The following is a 19,005-nucleotide window of genomic DNA, read 5'->3' on the forward strand; positions in this document are numbered from 1 at the left end:
AGTGAAATTTATCAGTTACACAGGCGGGGTGGGGGGCTGGGGGGGTCTGGGGGCTGTGGGAAGGTTTACTGTGGTTCTTGGTGGTGGAATATGTGCACTGGTGAAGGGATGGGTGTTCGAGCTTTATGTAACAGAGACTTAAGCCTGAAAGCTTTGTAACTTTCCACATGGTGATTCAATAAAAATAAACAAACAACAAACTGCGGGCCCTCCACATTCTCTTCATGTGCTCTAGCCCTGGAGTTCTCTATCTCCCTGGCCTGATATGCTTTCATTCACGCCCCCCCCAGTAGATAGGAGCAAACATTTTTAAGGATTTAAAAATAGATATTGTAAAAACTATTCCCGAATCCTCCTACTTTTGATTTTCTGTTTTCTGATTTAATAAAGTACTTCTGTATCCTAGTAATTTCTCTCTTTCAATAGTAAACTTTTGTGTTGATTTCAGGAGTTCAGCCAGATGAAGCTTCACCACTTCTGGATCAAGAAATTTTATTAAAAATTAAAATTGAAATTGAAAAGGAATTAAAATCCCTGGATAAAGAAATTTCTGAAGGTCTGTTTATTTTTATTTTCCTAAGTAGTAGATTCTATCTGGTGTGCTTTGCTGTTGGGTTAATTTGATTTTTACGTAGAATGCTCTAAACATTGCACAACTTGTATTAATATAGTAGTATACACGGGTGACCTAGACATTGTTCATTTTCTTCCCTGATGAAAATGTGAGTTTCCCAACTAGGGGAAGGAGCGGTAACTCAAAGGGCAGAGCATCTGCTCTGTAAGCAGGAGCCCTGGGTTGACTCCTGGCTTACAGAAAGTACTTTTCATTTGATTTATATGAATTTCATTGTGTTTAGGATTCTTTCAGGTTACTTCCAGTCTGGAGGCTTTCCTGCAACAACAGCAATTCTTAAAAAACAGCAGGTTTTTCAGAATTAAATCAGTTCTTACATTACTTTCCATCAAATTCCAGAGATTAGAAGTTCAGTCTCTCAAGATTACCTTTATTTTGGGCATCAGTTGCAAGCCTAGGTGTTAGCTCTGCTTCTAAACAATTTGTTGTAATTCAAAGTTTGGATCAGTGTGGTAGAGTAGTATCACTGAATTATCATTGGCGTACCACTGACTAGCTATTACCCTGACTGTGACTATCCTTGTATCACTGACTTACCCTGACTAACTATTCTAGTATCACCGACTTATTTCAAAGACTGTAGTTCGGGAATAGCCAAATTGAAGAGACACATAGGTCATGGTATGCTGAAAGGTATTCTCACCAGGCATGGCATCCTACCCAAATTTCCACATTTTTATTAACCCAGAAGCTCTCTGAAGCACCCTCCTCTTACTGTTTTCTTGTGGGTGGGGTGTTGAGGCCACATCTGGAAGTATTCAGGGGGGCCCTTCCTTGCTCTGTGTTCAAGAGTGATCTCTGGCTGTGCCGGGGGACCAGATATGGTGCCCAGGATTTGAACAGGTTTTCTTTCTGCAGGTCGTACCCCTGGTACTGCCTCTCTGGCCCTATTGTGTGGTGTTTTTTGTTTTGTTTTAGTTTTAGTTGTGATATTGTTACTTCACATATGCAGGGGCAAGTATTGAACCACTGAGTAAGCTACATCTTTAGTCGCCTCTTTTTCTTTCAGTTTTTTTTTTTATTTATTTGCATTGTAAATAGGCATGTTTGATTAAGTCATTGGCTATTTGCAGTTGAACTCAACCTTTAATCCTTCTCCCCCCAAGGAAGTTACAGATCTAGACCAGAAGTTCTAGGAAAATCTCTCTCTTCCAACCTTGTGCTTGTAATATTACATATTATAAACTTTTTTTTTTGGGAGGGTGCCACACTCTATGGTTCTCAGTGCTTACTCCTTTCTCGGTGCTCAGATACCACTCTTGGGAGGTTTGAGTACCATATGGGGTGCCAGGGATCAAACCTAGGGTTACTGTGTTCAAGGCAAGTGCCCTTTCCACCATACTCTCGCTATGATCCTACACATTATAAACTTTAAAAATATTTGACATTTTACTAACTCGAAAATTCCACTCACTGAATGAATATGTATTTAATCATTTCCCCTTTTCTGTTTGCAAAACAAAAACCTGAAATTTCAGCCCAGCTCTGGACCCAGAGTAGTACTTGCTATAAAATGTCCAACTGTTACTCAATATCTCGGTGGATAGCAGCCTGCACTGTCCAGAAGTGGTGAGAGTCATTTTGCCTGTTTTGGTAAAATCATGCGTCTAGATTGAGGTTTGAGGAGCTGTTCCTGCAGTAGCAGTGGTAGTGGTCACGGCAGTGAGTTTCAGGAGAGCTACAATCAGGAGTCCAACAAATCATCAGGAATGCCAGAGCAGTCTTGTCCTCTGATGCTGACTCTTTCTCTGATTTCCTTGTGACTTTTAGCTGAAATCGGTTTGGCGGGGCTGGAATTTGGAGGATTTAGGGATTTCTGATGGTCTCAGGGCCAAATCTGGTAGATGAAATTTGGAGGGATGTGGAGTCTCTGACGGCCTGGGGGCTGACCTTGGCGGATGAATTTGACTCCAGATGAGGTGTAGCGGGACCCAGAGTTTCTTTCGGGTCTGTCATCTATTAAAGTATAGTCATATAGAGACTGAACACAATGGCCACTCAACACCTCTATTGCAAACCACAACACCTAATCAGAGAGAGAGAACAAAAGGGAATTCCCTGCCATAGTGGCAGGGTGGGGTGGGGGGAGACGGGTCTGGGGAGGGGGGGAGGGATGTTGGGTTTACAGGTGGTGGAGAATGGGCACTGGTGAAGGGATGGGTTATTGAACTTTGTATGGGGGAAGCATGAGCATAAAGATGTATGGATCTGTAACTGTACCCTCACGATGACTCTCTAATTAAAAATAAACTAATAAAAAAAAAAAGTATAGTCATAGACTTTTCCTCCTACCAGGAGTTTCCCTGCTACATTCAAGTGGGGGCATACCTCCTTTTTTGTTTTTTAACATTCCACTGAGTGTGGAGGGGTGGTGGGCGTAAACCGCAGTGGCCCTGATTGAAACAGGGCTACAGGGACAGAGGAGTGGAATCGCTAAGCTCCGCTTGCCATTGTTCATGTAAATCCTTGTGACTTCAGTGCTGAGGGTGCTACAGAGGGTGGAAAGTGGCCGTGACTCCCTCCAGGCCAGTACATTTGAGCCTCTGGCATTCTGCCGGAGGGAGGAAGCGGGATCATGCCTACTCCGTGCAGATGGTAGGGTCCTGCCCGTATGCCCATATGGCCCACGTATCAGGTCAGTATTGGACAGAGATGATAGAAGCATTGGCTCCCGAGTCAGTTATTCCCTTAGGTTTTTCCCCATGGATCTCAAGAGTTAAAAGCAGGAGGTTGCCTTCTGGAAGTCAGAGGATTAGTGCTGCCAAAGCCTCCTGTGCAGGGGTGAGCGGATTGACGGGCATAAAAAAAGGAAGAGAAGCTGAGCAGTGCGCTCTCCCTTATCAAATGTCCAAACAGTTGGCACCGTAAGAATATTACAATTTTCCCAATAGAATGAGAATCAGTGACCCCCGTATAAACAGTGATTCCGTTAATAGTCAAACTGCTTCTCCCTAAGAGTGGCCTCACAGTGCCTGGTGGATTGGTCCCTTTACATCAGAGTTTAATTTGTAGGGACACTGTATCAGGGCAGGGAATATAAGGCAGCAGTCCCCTCTGTCGCAGGCTTCAGTGAATCTACTGATTGAAACTTTGAAACACCACGTTTGGAGGAGGGACTGTAGTCTGGGATGTCCTCAAGCTGGCCCCCTTGCTGGTTTCCTAAGATCAGGTTACCTGCAGAATCAAATCTGGAATGACAGTCCCCAGTGGTTTCCTCTCTTACACTGGGGAAAGGGACCAGGAGGTGCTTTCAAAGAAGCAGGGTCGTGGGGTTCCCTGCAATCTTTTCTGGTTTCCTGCAATTGAAACATTTATTCCCACAATTGAAACGTTTATCCTGAGCTCCTCACTTTACTGCATAGACCTCAATAGTATTCATCTGCGCCCGATGTTTAACAGAACCAGCAATACAACATGCCTTCATGTACCCCATTATACTCTCCTAATGGTGTGTAGAACAGCCTGATGATTCTCATTAGCATTTTTTATTTTGCTTTTTGAGTCACACCCAGCAATGTTCAGGGGTTACTCCTGGCTCTGCGCCTAGGAATTACTCCTGGCGGTACTTGGGGGACCATATGGGATGCCAGGGATCGAACCTGGGTCGGCCTCATGCAAGGCAAATGCTGCAGCCCCTGTTAGCATTTTCAAAAGTCAATTGTTTTGACTGGTGCTTCTGAGTTTCTTACCCTTAACCTGTTTTAATAGCCTCTGCCAACCTCCCTATAAAGTCTGTATATGTTCTGAGGCCCCCTGAACAATTTTTGTATACCTTCCCTTAAACTTGGTATCTGCATCTGTCATCTCCCAAGCCCATAGGGCTGCCTTGCAGACATGAGCAAAACCAGCATGAGGCAAGGTGACTTTCCTTTTTGGATTGTGCCATTTCCCTTTGCCTATTAACATCTCATAAGTCAATTTGATCCCTGAAATTTTTTGTACAGAATGACCCAGCTCATGAAGTTTTGCCTTATCACTGAAACCACATCTTCCATTGCATGCACTGAGAAGGGCTTAAGCACATTTCAGTGACCAGGTGAAAATCTTGGGGTACCAAATAGGCACTTGTACTCTAGCCAATAAAATTCTTTACAGTACGGAGTTGTAGGTCTGTACGAGGCACTAGGCCTTTTATAAGATGACTGAGTGAATCTATTCTTAATCCCTCGTAAGATGGAGGCTGGTTGTCCTCCAGCTGGACTGGGAAAAAGAGACGGAGCTTGTGTGTTCTGGGTGGGTGGTATCGGCCACTATGGTCGAGAGGTCTCAGCTCTAAGCTTTGATGGAGAGCACCTCTTGAACTGCCTGGCGGCTGCTTGGCTGAGAGAGAAGGCAGTCCCGGTGGGGAGCCCTCTGCCCATTACTCTTGACTCAGAATCTGAGGAAGCAGAAGTGTTGTCCACGTCACTTGCATCTGATGCACTGGAAGTGGAGTCATACAGGGGAGATGGGGGTCTCTCCGGCTTAACATCAGTGGGGAACATTGATTCACCAGTATCAGAAAGATTTTTACTTTGAGAACACGTTTCCAACATGTTGAGCTCCTTTTGGGGTTTGGGTTGGGAGGAGCCAAGGGCGTCTTATCCCTAATATTCTCCTTCTCAAGTGTACCATCCCCTAACTGGAGAATAGAATGAATAGTCTCCCATGTAACCCAGGATTCCTTGGGGATCTGAGTAACCTCTTTAGATGCTATGTAGACATTTTCCTTAACTTTTTCCCAAATCTTGTTCTGTAGAGTCCTTTCTTCCGGGAACCATGGGTTTATTTTGTAAACAACTTTAAAGCAGGCCCAGGGTTGGTCTCTGGGAAATAGTCTTCTGGGTCTCCCCAGCAGGAGAGATGCTGAATCAAATCCATCATGGTTCAGCCTGTTCAATCTGGCTCTAGATAGACTGAAAGAGTCTGGGGCAGCCCTGATTATATCCATCTTTGTGTGGGAGCGTGGGGTTACTGCTAGGATTCTAACTCTGAGCACCCCAAAAAACTATCCCACTCTCCTCTGAGTCAGGGATATGACTAGGATTTTTAAGTCCCTGGTATCCCAAGAACATGTTTTCCCACTCACCCCTGTAAGCGGGGGGTGTCCACCAAATGCAGTTTTTATCTTAGGTGCCCACTCAGGCACACCAGCTGTGAGTTCAAAGTGTGGGTGCGTTAGGTGGCCCAGAACCATTCCCTAGCCTGTCAACTGATAGTGACAGATGAACGAAGGAACAGGCCACAGGCTGGTTGGTAGTCAGTGAACGTTTATTCTCTACAGTGTAGTTATATAGAAAGGGTGGGAAAACACTTTGGTGTGTTTGAGCATTATCATAACAATAAACAGATTCCTTCAAGGGAAGTTCTTCTAGGAGATTAACTCAAGACAAAATCTTACCCTGGGGGTTCAGCACTCTGGATTACTAGATCTGCTCAAAGGCAGATCCATCTAAGGGCGTATTGCTTCCTCTTTTCCTTAGCTAGTAATTCATTTAAACAATCATATTAAATTTACTAAAGAATATTTCAATAAAAATATTAGTCATTTTGTGTGAACACAAGAAGATATATATTAAGCTAAAGGGGTGGCTCTTTCTGGGGACATCTCATTATATACCCTAGACTATATATAGTCCTCAGGCCAGGTTAGTCTTCCCCTAGCAGGGTCCTTATTCAGTTATTTATTTATTTATTTATTTATTTATTTATTTATTTATTTATTTATTTATTTATTTTTGGGTCACACCCGGAGATGCTCAGGGGTTACTCCTGGCTTTGCACTCAGGAATTACTCCTGGTGGTGCTCAGGGGACCATGTGGGATGCTGGGAATTGAACCCGGGTTGGTCGCGTGCAAGGCAAACGCCCTACCCGCTGTGCTATCGCCCCAGCCCCTCAGTTACTTCCATGACTAGGTTCTTAATTTACAATACTTATTTTTTTTAGTTTTTTGTTTTTGGCTTTTGGGGTCACACCCAGTGATGCTCAGGGGTTACTTCTGGCTCTGCACTAAGGAATCACTCCTGGTGGTGCTCGGGGAACATATAGGATTGGGGGGGCGGCGGGGGATCGAATTCGGTTCGGCCGCATGCAGGGCAAACGCCCTATACAAAAAGGACATTGCTAAATCATGCATAGGGCATACAGAAAAGAGAAAAGCAATATAGGATTAGAAGAGCTTAATGGAATTGGGTGTGCCTTGGGAGCATTGTGATGGGTGCAACTCAGTAAACCTGAGCTCCCTGCAGGAGTAAGTTCAAACCAGTGTTATTCAACATTCATTTCCTTTTATTGAGGGGAAAAGTTAATTTTATTTCTTGTTTTACCTTCTATAAATAACACTTCGTTGAACATCTTGCCCCCTGATTTTTCAAAAAATTTTTTTATTAATGAATCACCGAGAGGTACTGTAACAGACTTAGAAACTTTTGTGCTTGCATTTCAGTCATACAATGATTGAGTACCAATCCCTCCACCAGTGCCCATTTTCCACCACCAATGGTCCCAGCATCCCTCCCACCACCCCCACCCCGTCCCCCCACCCCACCCTGACTCTGTGGCAGGGCATTCCCTTTTGTTCTCTTTCTCCTTTTGGGTGTTGTGGTTTGCAATAGAGACATTGAGGGGCCATTGTGTTCAATCTATAGTCTACATTCAGTATGCAGCTTCCAACTTGAGAGGACCCTCCAAACACCCTTTACTTGGTATTCCCTTCTCTATCTGAGCTGTCTTTTCCTCCAGCATGTGAGGCTGGCTTTCAAGCTGTGGGGCAAAACTCCTGGTACTTATTTCTCCTACTCTTGGGTGTTAGTCTCCTATTCTGTTACTTTATATTCCACAAATGAGTGCAATTTCTCTATGTCTATCCCTCTCTTTCTGACCTCTTAAGTCACTTAACATGATATATCCAACAGCTGCATAGTATTCCATTGTATAGATGTATCAAAGTTTCTTTAACTGGTCATCTGTTCTTGGACACTCAGGTTTTTTTTTTTTCCAGATTTTGGCTATTGTAAACAGTGCTGCAATGAACATACAAGTGCAGATGTCATTTCTACCATACTTTTTTTCCTCTCTGGGATATATTCCCAGGAGTGGTATTGCTGGGTCAAATGGGAGCTCAATTTCTAATTTTTTGAGAATAGTCCATATAGTTTTCCAAAAGGGCTGAACTGTAAAAAACTAAAGCTCGCCGAGGGGCGAGTGCACTCTCGGGCTCTCCGGGCGGCTCTGTCTCACCGCCCGCGTTCGGTGCCCTGGAACCGCAGTGTGTGGACTGGATCGGGACGGCCGGTGGTCAAGGACAGGCGAAGGAAGAACGAGGACCAAGCTGGTTGCTGATTAGTTACCGTTTATTCAATCTTCCATCTTTCTCATCTCCCGCACTCCCAGCTCCGGCCTCTCTCTGGATCAACTGCTGCTTCTTTTTTTGCTTCTCTGTCTCCTCCTCCTTCTCTCTCCCACCTTGCCTTCTAGGCTACACCCAGCCAGGTAGCAAAATCAACATAAGAAAGCCCTTCCTGAGGGCAGGGCATTCCAAAGCCCTTCCTCACTCTTAAGGTTTTTTTCTTTTCCTTAGTCCAGGAACTTATTAACATCTTAATACTAGTTATTTTTGTATGGACATAGCAAGGGATACATTGAGGCTTGCAAGGCAGCTCTCCTGGGAACATCTTGCCACAGGCTCAGACCACAGCACTCAGGCCAGATTAATCAATCCTCACCCTAGCAGGGTCCGAATCTAGTTATCACTGTTTGGATCATGACAACATTTGTCCGTGATCAAGCTCTTAACTTATAGTTAAGCATTAGGCACTTTGGCCAGGCCCATCTCGATGCCAGGGTAGCACACAACTCACCACTTGCCCTGGGTCCTTCTCGTCCCACGTCGTTGGGACCCTGCTTTGGGGATGCTAGGAAGTAAGGGCAGCTGAGGCTTAGGTCAAGAGAACAGATGCCCTGGAGGAAAATATCATGTAGAGTCAAATGACTCCCAGGTTACAAAAGCATAACATTTGTTAAGTCTTCCTGTGTCCATACAAAAAGGACTTGCTCTGAATAAACTGTGCAAAGGACTCAAGGAGAAGAGAAAAACATTATTTACAAGTCAACAGAACACTAAGAAAGAAGCTACAAATAAACAAAAAGGAATAGGAGCACTGTAACAGGAGTAACCCAATAAACCTAAACTACCTGAGGCTATGTTATCCTACACTGAACCAGTCAGCATTCCCACAGCAGTGAAGGAGAGTCCCTTTCTCCCCACATCCATGCCAATATTAGTTGCTTTTATTCTTCTGGATGTGGGCCAGTCTCTGTGGTGTGAGATGATATCTCATAGTTGTTTTGATCTGCATCTCCCTGATGATTGTGATGATGAACATTTTCTCATATGCCTTTTGACCATTTGGATCTCTTCTTTGAGAAGGTTTCTGTTCTTTTCATCGCCTCATTTTCTGATAGGGTTGGATGTTTTCTTCTTGTAGAGTTCAACCAGTGCCTTATATACCCTTGATATCAACCCCTTATCAGATGGGTATTGGGTGAATATCCTTTCCCATTCTGTAGATTGTCTTTGTATTTTAGCCCTTATTTCTTTTGAGGTGCAGAAGCTTCTTAGTTTAAGACAGTCCTATATGTTTATCTCTGTTTCCACTTGCTTGGCCAGTAGTGTGTCATCTTTGAAGATACCTTTAGCTTCGATATCGTGGAGGGTTTTGCCAATTTTGCCTTCAGTGTACCTAATGAATTCTGGTCTGATGTTGAGGTCTTTAATCCATTTTGATCTGACTTTTGTACATGGTGTTAGGTAGAGATCTGAGCCTCCCCCTTTTTTTTTCTTTTGCATGTAGCTGTCCAGTTTTGCCAGCACCATTTGTTAAAGAGGCTTTCCTTGCTCTACTTCACATTTCTTGCTCCCTTTTTTTTTTTTTCTTTTTGGGTCACACCCAGCGATGCTCAGGGGTTACTCCTGGCTTTGCACTCAGGAATTGCTCCTGGCAGTGCTTGGGGGACCATATGGGATGCCGGGGATCAAACCCAGGTCAGCCGCGTGCAAGGCAAACGCCCTACCCGCTGTGCTATCCCTCTGGCCCCCATTCTTGCTCCCTTTTCAAAGATTAGATGATCATATGTTTTAGGGTGTGTGTCAGGATATTCCACCCTGTTCTGTTGGTCTGCAGCTCTGCCTTTGTTCCAGTACCATACTGTTTTAATTATTACTGCTTTGTAGTAGAGTTTGAGGTTGGGGAAGGTGATGCCTCTCATCTTCTTTTTCCCAAGGAAAAATCGGGGGCTTATTGTTCAATATGGATTTCAGGAGTGTTTGATCTATTTCTTTGAAGACTGTCATGTCTTATAGGGATCACATTGAATCTGTATAATGCTTTGGGGAATATTGCCATTTTGACAATGTTAATTCTCCCAATCCATGAGCAGGGAATATGTTTCCATTTCCTCATGTCCTCTTTTATTTCATGGAGTAGTATTTTGTAGTTTCCTTTGTAGAGGTCCTTTACCTCCTTAGTTAAGCTGATTCTGAGGTACTTGATTATCTGAGACATGAGTATGAACGGGATTGATTTTTTTTCATGTCCCTTTCCTCTGTCTCGTTATTTGCATGTAGGAAGGCTATGGACTTTTGGGTATTGATTTTATAGCCTGCGACTTCTGTACAAGTTTCTATTGTTTTTAGGAGTTTCTTGGTAGAGGCTTTAGGATTCTCTAGATACAGTCTCATATCATCTGTGAATAGTGAGAGCTTGATTTCTTCCTTTCCTTAATATCTTTTTCTTGCCTAACCGCTATTGCAAGTACTTCTAGTACTATATTTAACAGAAGTGGTAAGAGTGGGCATCCTTTTCTTGTCCCATATCTTAGAGGAAAGGCCCTTAGTTTTTTTCCCATTGAGGATAACGCTTGCCATAAGTTTGTGGTAGATGGCTTTGACTATATTGGGGAAAGTTCCTTCAAAACTCATTTTGGTGAGTTTTCATTGTAAACAGGTGCTGGATATTGCCCAATGCTTTCTCTGCATCTATTGATATGATCATATGGTTTTTATCTTTTCTTTTGTTGAGATGATGGATTATGTTGATTGATTTCTGAATGTTAAACCATCCTTGCATCCCTGGGATGAATCCCACTTGGTTGTGGTGTATGATCTTTTTGATGAGTCGTTGGATTCTCTTTGCTAATATTTTGTTGAGGATCTTCGCATCCGTGTTCATCAGAGATATTGGCCTATAGTTTTCTTTGTTAGGGTGTCTTTGTTTGCCTTTGATATTAGGGAGATATGTGCCTCATAGAAACTGTTTGGGAGAGTTTTTGTTTCTTTCATTTCCTAGAAAAAGCTTGAGAAGAACTGGCAATAGGTCCTCTTTAAATGTTTGGAAGAATTCACTAGTGAATCCATCTGGACCTGGGCTTTTGCTTTGGGGAAGACTTTTGATTACAGTTTCAATTTCCTTGATAGTGATAGGTCTGTTTAGGTATTCCAACTCTTCTTGATTCAGTCTTGGGAGAATATAGGAATCCAGGAATTTATCCATGTCGTCTTGTTTCGTGGCATACAGACTTTCAAAGTAGTCTCTGATGATGTTTTGTATTTCTTTGGTTTCTGTTGTGATGTCCTCCTTTTCATTTCTGATTCGGTTTATTAGAGTGCTCTCTCTCTCTTTGTGTGTCTTGCTAGTGGTTTATTAATCTTGTTTATTTTCTCAAAGAACCAACTCTTGGTTTCATTGATCTTTCAGATTGTTTTTTGGGTTTCCATGTCGTTAATTTCTGCTCTAAGTTTTGTTATTTCTTTCCTTCTGGCTGGTTTGGGATCCTTTTGTTGTTCCTTTTCTAAGATCTTAGGCTGTGAAGTCAAGTTATTTATGTGGACTCTTTCTTCCTTCCTGAGAAACGCTTGCAGCGCTATGAATTTCCCCCTTAATAAGGCTTTAGCTACGTCCCATAAGTTCTGGTAACTTGTGTCTTCATTCTCATTTGTTTCCAGGTATCCTTTGATTTCTTTTTGATTTCCTTCCTGACCCACTCATTGTTTTAACATTGAGCTGTTTAATTTCCAGGTGTTTGATTTGGTTCTCCAACGTCTGTGTGTGATTAAATTCTGTCTTCAGTGCATCATGGTCTTAAAAGATAGTTGATACAATTTCTATCTTCCCGATTCTATTGAGGTATGTTTTGTGACCCAGCACATGGTCTATTTTGGAGAATGTTCCATGTGCACTGGGAAAAATAATGTGTATCCTTTCTTTTTGTGATATAAAGCTTTGTATAGATCTATTAGCCCTCTCTCTTCTATTTCTTCCTTCAAAGCCAGTGTTTGCTTGCTGATTTTAAATCTTGTTGATCTATCTAGAGGTGATAGGGCAGTGTTGAAGTCTCCAACTACTATTGTGTTGCTAGCAATGTCCTTGTTAAAATCTATTAGCAGTTATTTTAAGTATTTAGCTGGTCCCTCATTAGGTGTGTATATGTTTAGGAGTGTGATTTCTTCCTGCTGTACATATCCCTTGATTAGTAAAAAATGGCCTTCACTCTCCCTTCTAATCTTTTTCTACCTGAAATCTATGTTGTCAGATACTAGTATTGCCACCCCAGCTTGAGGGAGTTGTTTGCTTGCAGGATTGTTTTCCACCCTTTAACTTTGAGCCTGTGTTTGCTCTGACTGTATAAATGTGTTTCTTGTAGGCAGCAGAATATTGGGTTCAGTTTCTGAATCCATTTTGCCACTCTGTCTCTTAATTGGTGCATTTATACCATTGACATTGAGGGAGATTATTGTCATGGGTTTTGCGCCATCTTTCTGTAGGGGTTTGTTGTGCTTGTAGGGGTTTTTCTTGTCTTCCAGTAGCCCTTTTAGTCCTTCTTTTAAGTTTGGTTTTGAGTCTATGAAGTTCCTGAGCTGTTGTTTATCCATGAAATAGTGTATCGTTCCTTCGAGTTTGAGGGAGAGTGTAGCCAGATAAAGTATTCTTTGTGAGGCATTCATTTCATTAAGCCTTTTCACTATATCCCACCATTGTCTTCGGGTTTGGAGGGTTTCCTCTGATAGGTCTGCTGTAAATCTAAGGAGTGCTCCTTTGTATGTGTGTTGCACTATGGTTTGGCCAGGCGGTCTGAGACATTGAGATACACACTTGAAAGAAATAATTTTTGGAGGATCACAAACTCTCTCTGCTGTTGTGACCCAGAGCAGCCTGTTCAGCCTCTTTTCATTAACTAGTTTAATGTCCTAACCAATGATGTTCAACCACATAGGCATAATATGCAAATTAACTTAGTCAACTGAAACAGAATCAAAGTCAGTTACATAAATGGAAACATTGTCAGTTACAGTAACAGAAAAACAATTTTTACATGGAAGCCTAGCTAGGCCTGAGATATGTGAGATGTTGTACACCAGCATATGTGATTTCCTTCTTTGACCTTGCTCCTATCCGTGGCATCCATCATTCTGACTATGATATTTTTTGGAGTCTTTTTGTGAGGGTGTCTTTTAGCTGGCACTCTTTGAGCTCCTTGGATCTGAATGCCTGCATTCTCCAGCTCTGGGAACTTTCCAGCAATGATATATGTATGTTTTATTCTTTTTTAAAAAATTTTTTATTAGAGAATCCCTGTGATGTACAGTTACAAACTTATGAAGTTTTGTGTTTGCATTTTACTCATAGTGATTGTTTACCCATCCCTCCATCAGTGCCCATTCACCTCCACCAATGATTCCAATATCCCTCTCACCACTCCCACCTCATCCCCTACCACCCCACCCTGCCTCTGTGGCAGGGCATTCCCCTTTGTTCTCTCTCCTTTTGGGTGTTGTATTTTGCAATAGAGGTATTGAGTGGCCATCATGTTCGGTCTACTGTCTACTCTCAGCTCGCATCTTCCAACCTGAATGGGTCCTCCTGCCATCCTCTTCTTGGTGTTCCTTTCTCTATCTAATCTGCCTTTTCCTCTAGCATGTGAGGCCAGTTTCCAATCTGTGGGGCAGACTTCCTAATCCCTATCTCTACAACTCTTGGGTGTTAGTCTCCCACTGTGTTATTTTATATTCCACAGATGAGTGCAATCTTTCTATGTCTGTCCCTCTCTTTGTTTTTTTTTTTTCCCCTCCCCGTTCCCTGTCCCTCTCTTTCTGACTCATTTCACTTAACATGATACTTTCCATGTAGATCCAGTATACAAATTTCATGACTTCATCTTTTCTAACAGCTGCACAGTATTCCATTGTGTAGATGTACCAAAGTTTCTTTAACCAATCATCTGTTTTTGGGCATTCTGGCTTTTTCCAGATTTTGGCTATTGCAAATAGTGCTGCAGTGAACATAGAAATGCAGATATCATCTCTACTATACCATTTTGCCTCTCCAGGATATAGTGCCAGGAGTGGTATTGCTGGGTCAAATGGGAGCTCAATTTCTAATTTTTTGAGAATCGTCCATATTGTTTTCCAAAAGGGTTGAACCAGTTGGCATTCCCACCAGCAGTGAAGGAGAGTCCCTTTCTCCCCACATCCACGCCAATAGCGGTTGCTTTTGTTCTTTTGGATGTGGGCCAGTCTCTGTGGTGTGAAATGATATCTCATTGTTGTTTTAATCTGCATCTCCCTGATGATTAGTGACGTAGAGCATTTTCTCATGTGTCTCTTAGCTATTCAGATTTCTTCTTTGAGAAAATTTCTGTTCGTTTCCATCCCCCATTTTTTGATGGGGTTGGAAGTTTTCTTCTTGTAGAATTCAACCAGTGCTTTGTATATCCTTGATATCAACCCCTTATCAGATGTGTATTGGGTGAATATCCTTTCCCATTCTGTAGACTGTCTTTGTATTTTGGTCACTGTTTCTTTTGCGGTGCGGAAGCTTCTTAGTTTAAGGTAGCCCCATTTGTTTATCTGTTTTCACTTGCTTGGCCAGTGGTGTGTTATCTTTGAAGATACCTTTAGCTTCAATGTCGTGGAGGGTTTTGCCAACCTTGTTTTTCATGTACCTTATGGATTCTGGTCTGATACTGAGATTCTTTAATCCACTTTGACCTGCCTTTTGTACATGGCTTTAAGTAGAGATCTTAGCCCATTTCTTTGCATGTTGCTCTCCATTTTTGCCAGCACCATTTGTTGAAGAGGCTTTCCTTGTTCCAATTCACATTTTTTGCTCCTTTATCAAAGATTAGATGATCATATATTTGAGGGTGTGTGTCAGGATATTCAACCCTGTTCCATTGATCTGTGGCTCTGCCTTTGTTCCAGTACCATGCTGCTTTTTGTTTTTGTTTTTTTGCTTTTTGGGTCACACCCGGCAATGCACAGGGGTTACCTCCTGGCTTTGCACTCAGGAGTTGCTCCTGGCGGTGCTCAGGGGACCATATGGGATGCTGGGAATAGAACCCAGGTCGGCCACGTGCAAGGCAAACGCCCTACCCACTGTGCTATTGCTCCAGCCCCACCATGCTGTTTTAATTATTACCGCTTTGTAGTATAGATTGAGGTTGGGGTGTGTGATTCCTCCCATATTCTTTTTCCTAAGAATTGCTTTAGCTATTCGTGGGGGTTTATTGTTGCATATGAATTTCAGGAATGTTCGCTCCATTTCTTTGAAGAATGTCATGGGTATCCTTATAGGGATCACATTGAATGTGTACAATGCTCTGGGGAGTATTGCCATTTTTGACAATGTTAATTTTCCCAATCCATGAGCAGGGGATATCTTTCCATTTCCTCATGTCCTCTATAATTTCTTGAAGTAGTGTTTTGTAGTTTGTACAAGTCCTTTACCTCCTTAGTTAAGCTGATTCGAGGTACTTGATTTTCTGAGGCATTATTGTGAACAGGATTGGTTTTTTCACATCACTTTCTTCTCTCGTTATTTGCGTATAGGAAATCCATGGACTTTTGGGTATTGATTTTATAGCCTGCAACTTTACTATACGAGTCTATTGTTTCTAAGAGTTTCTTGGTAGAGGTTTTAGGGTTCTCTAAGTATAGTATCATATCATCTGCAAATAGTGAGAGCTTGATTTCTTCCTTTCCTACTTGAATGCCCTTAGTATCTTTTTGTTGCTTAACCGCTATTGCAAGTACTTCTAGTACTATATTGAACAGAAGTGGAGAGAGTGGGCATCCTTGTCTCATCCCTGGTCTTAGAGGGAAGGCTCTTAGTTTTTCCCCACTGAGGATGATGCTTGTTGTAGGCTTGTAGTAGATATCTTTGACTATATTGAGGAAAGTCCCTTCTATACCCATTTTGGCCAGAGTTTTCATCATAAATGGGTACTGGATTTTGTCAAATGCTTTCTCTGCATCTATTGATATGATCATATGGTTCTTTTCTTTTGTTGATATGATGGATTATGTTGATTGATTTCCGAATGTTAAATCATCCTTGCATCCCCGGGATGAATCCCACTTGGTCCTGGTGTATGATCTTTTTGATGAGTTGTTGAATTCCGTTTGCTAATATTTTGTTGAGAATCTTCAGCAATGATATTTTTAACTGTGGCTTTTTCATTGGGGTTGTCTCCCTGTCCTTCTGGTACTCTGATGATTCTAATGTTGTTCCTCTTAAAATCATCCCCTAGGTCTCTGATTCGCTTGAGAGCTGTTTTGAGGTCTTTTTCCATTATTTGTTGTTGCCTGTAAGCTTCCTGCAGCTCATCTTCAAGCTCACTGATTCTTTCTTTGGCTGTAGCCATTCTACTGTTGAGGGCACCCACTGAGTTTTTAGTTTCATCTACCGTATCCTTTATTTGTGACACTTCTTTTTGTAGCTTTTTTATTTCTGCTCTCATTTCTTCCCATATTTTCTTGGCTGTCCATTCCACTGTTTCTTTCATGTCCTCCTTTAATTTACTGGATGTCTGTTCCATTGTTTCTTTTGAGTTCATTGAACATCTTCAGCATTTCATCTGAATTCTTTATATCGGAGAGATTGTGGGTAATGCCTGTTGAGACATCTGGACCCTTTTTATCATCCTCTCCTGGGGTGGGGATTTTCACCGTTCCTTCATGTTTTTCGAGTAGTATGGAGGTGGGACTTTTCAGTTCACTATCAGTTTCCCCTCTAGTTGTGAGAAAGGATTCGGATGAGCTCGGTCAATGGTGGTCTCCTTTTCCCCCTTCTAGAGTTCCACCTTCCTCTCAGGTGCACCTCTGCGGTTTATGTGAGGTCTCTAGTGAAGCTTCGGATGATGTGTTCTTTTATATTGGGCTTGTGCAGCTTCTTGTGTCTGCCATTATTTTGGTGCAATTGGAAGAGGCTACTGGACTGTTGACCTGATGTGTTTGAGATGGCCAGGATATTCTCGACAGAATTAGGTGATGGAGATGAAGATGCGAGTCCAGAGTGCTGGGAAAGGGTAAAATGACTGCAGCCGCATGAGCAGCCAAGGCCCCAAAGAGGCCACACCCACTTCTGCGGAGGCCATGCCCCCTACAGCTATGATGGTGGGATGCCAGGTGGCAGGGCAGAACCTGGGACAGAACAAACGCATTTGGCGCTGCAGGATGGTGCTGGGGTCAAGAGGAAGGCGCTCGAGAGGTTGGGAGGTTGGGTGGCTCAGGGCCAGATGACTGGAGCGCAGGGGGTGGGGCGGGGGTGGGGGTGGAAATGGGGGCTCAGTCTGGTTCACTGACCTGGGACAGGGAGCAAACCAGCGCTGGCTGCAGGATGGCACGGGGGCGGAACCTAAAGGGTAACACTGTATCACTGTCATCCTGTCGTTCATCGATTTTTTCCAGCAAGCACCAGTAACATCTCTATTACACTCAGCCCTGAGATTTTAGAGCACCTCCTTACTCATCTTTCCCAATGATTGGAGGCTCTTTCAGGGTCAGGGGAATGAGACCTATCATTACTGTTTTTGGCTTATTGAATACGCCACGGGTAGCTTGCCAGGCTCTGCCATGGGGGCGGGATACTCTTGGTAGCTTGCCGGGCTCTCTGAGAGGTATGCATATATTTTTTACTGTATTTTGGGATATGAATACACCCCCATGAAGGCAATAAACTGTTGGTAGCTTGTCAGGTTCTCCAAGAGGGAGAACAAGACTATTACATGTCGTGTGTGTGCTTTTGGGAGCTTGGTCTTATAGTTTCTGGTTTGCTGTTGGTGAGATTACGTGGTGCCGGGGGCAGTTTGTGGGTGCAGCTGCCAAGCTACTGGAAAATGGGAGGTCTGGCTGGAGAAGGCCCAGTCCCAATCCAAGCAGGCTTGGAGATCTCAGCCCCGGGTCCCTCACACCTGGGTTCCTCATGCTACAGCCATGCTCAGGGCCACTCTCCACACACTTGAACGAGCCGCAAGCATGAAGGGACCCAATATATAGTTTTTAATATATTCACAGATTGTATAACCATTACCACAAACTAAATTTAGAGTGTTTTAAAATTTTTTAATTGAATATCAGTGAGATAGACCATTACAAAGCTGTTCATGGTTGGATTTTAATCATAAATGATCCAACACCCATCCCTCCACCAGTGTATACTTCCCACTATCCCACTACCAGTGTCCCCCGTTTCCCTCCCACCATCCCCCAACATCCCACCTCCACCCCCCAGCTTTCCTCTATGGCAGATACCTCTCTCTCTCTCTCTCTCTCTCTGCCTTCCTCTCTCTCTCTTTCTCCCCCCTTTTGTGTATTATGGTTTGCAGTACCATATAGGTAGTAAGAGGACATAAATTTGTTCAGGGTGTTCAGTATTTTTACTGGGAAGGTAAGGCTGGAGTAGCTTTCTTAACTGGGTGGGAGCTTTGGAGTGTGGATGTGACTGATGAGATTTCTGGAAGAATAGGGAGGTGGTGGGAGGTAGCCTATCTCGACCCTGAGAAAGCCTGGAGATTTCAGTCACAAAACCCACATAACCAAATTTTTAGCAGATTGTATCTTGGTGATGTCTGTCCTGAGACAGTGGAGTCAGACTGGGGACATGGTGACGATTTTGGACTGTGAGATACCATTAAAAAGCTTTCATGTTTGAGCTTTAGTCAGATAATCATCAAACACCCATCCCTTCATCAGTGCACATTTTCCACCACCAAAATCCCCAGTATTCTCCTCCACCACCCCCCACGCCCGTTCCAATCCTTCCCCTGCATGTGTGGCAGTCAATTTCCCCCATACTCTCTCTCCACTTTGGTCACATTCAATACTTTGACACCAGTCTCACCAGAACTCAAACCTGCAAAAAGGCGATGCTAGACGATTTGTTTTGTCTTGCTTGTTATGGATAGAATTTCCAGGAAATTCTGTGTTGTTTTATTTTGGGATTTAGTCTTTTTACCTTTAACAAAATTTTTTCAGGAGGGTACTGGGGATTGAATCCAAGACCTCATATGTGCAAAGCATGTATTCTATGTCAGCATTTTAAACTAATTAACGTT

At 43.0% G+C, this 19,005-nt stretch overlaps 1 protein-coding gene across 5 annotated transcripts in view; it reads left to right on the forward strand.

Moving 5' to 3' along the window:
* The window catches only part of BCL2L13 (BCL2 like 13), a 99,069-nt gene that overhangs the window by 40,886 nt on the left and 39,178 nt on the right, over positions 1 to 19,005 (forward strand). For 3 of the 5 annotated variants that reach the window (XM_004616701.2, XM_004616703.2, XM_055127880.1), the window contains exon 3: positions 449 to 556. The exons of the other annotated variants lie outside the window; for them this stretch is intronic. In XM_004616701.2, coding sequence (XP_004616758.2) covers positions 449 to 556 — 108 coding nt within the window. The remainder of the gene's footprint in view (positions 1 to 448; positions 557 to 19,005) is intronic. 5 annotated transcript variants of the gene reach the window in all.

This window comes from Sorex araneus, chromosome 2, assembly GCF_027595985.1.
Source record: "Sorex araneus isolate mSorAra2 chromosome 2, mSorAra2.pri, whole genome shotgun sequence".
NCBI lineage: Eukaryota > Metazoa > Chordata > Mammalia > Eulipotyphla > Soricidae > Sorex > Sorex araneus.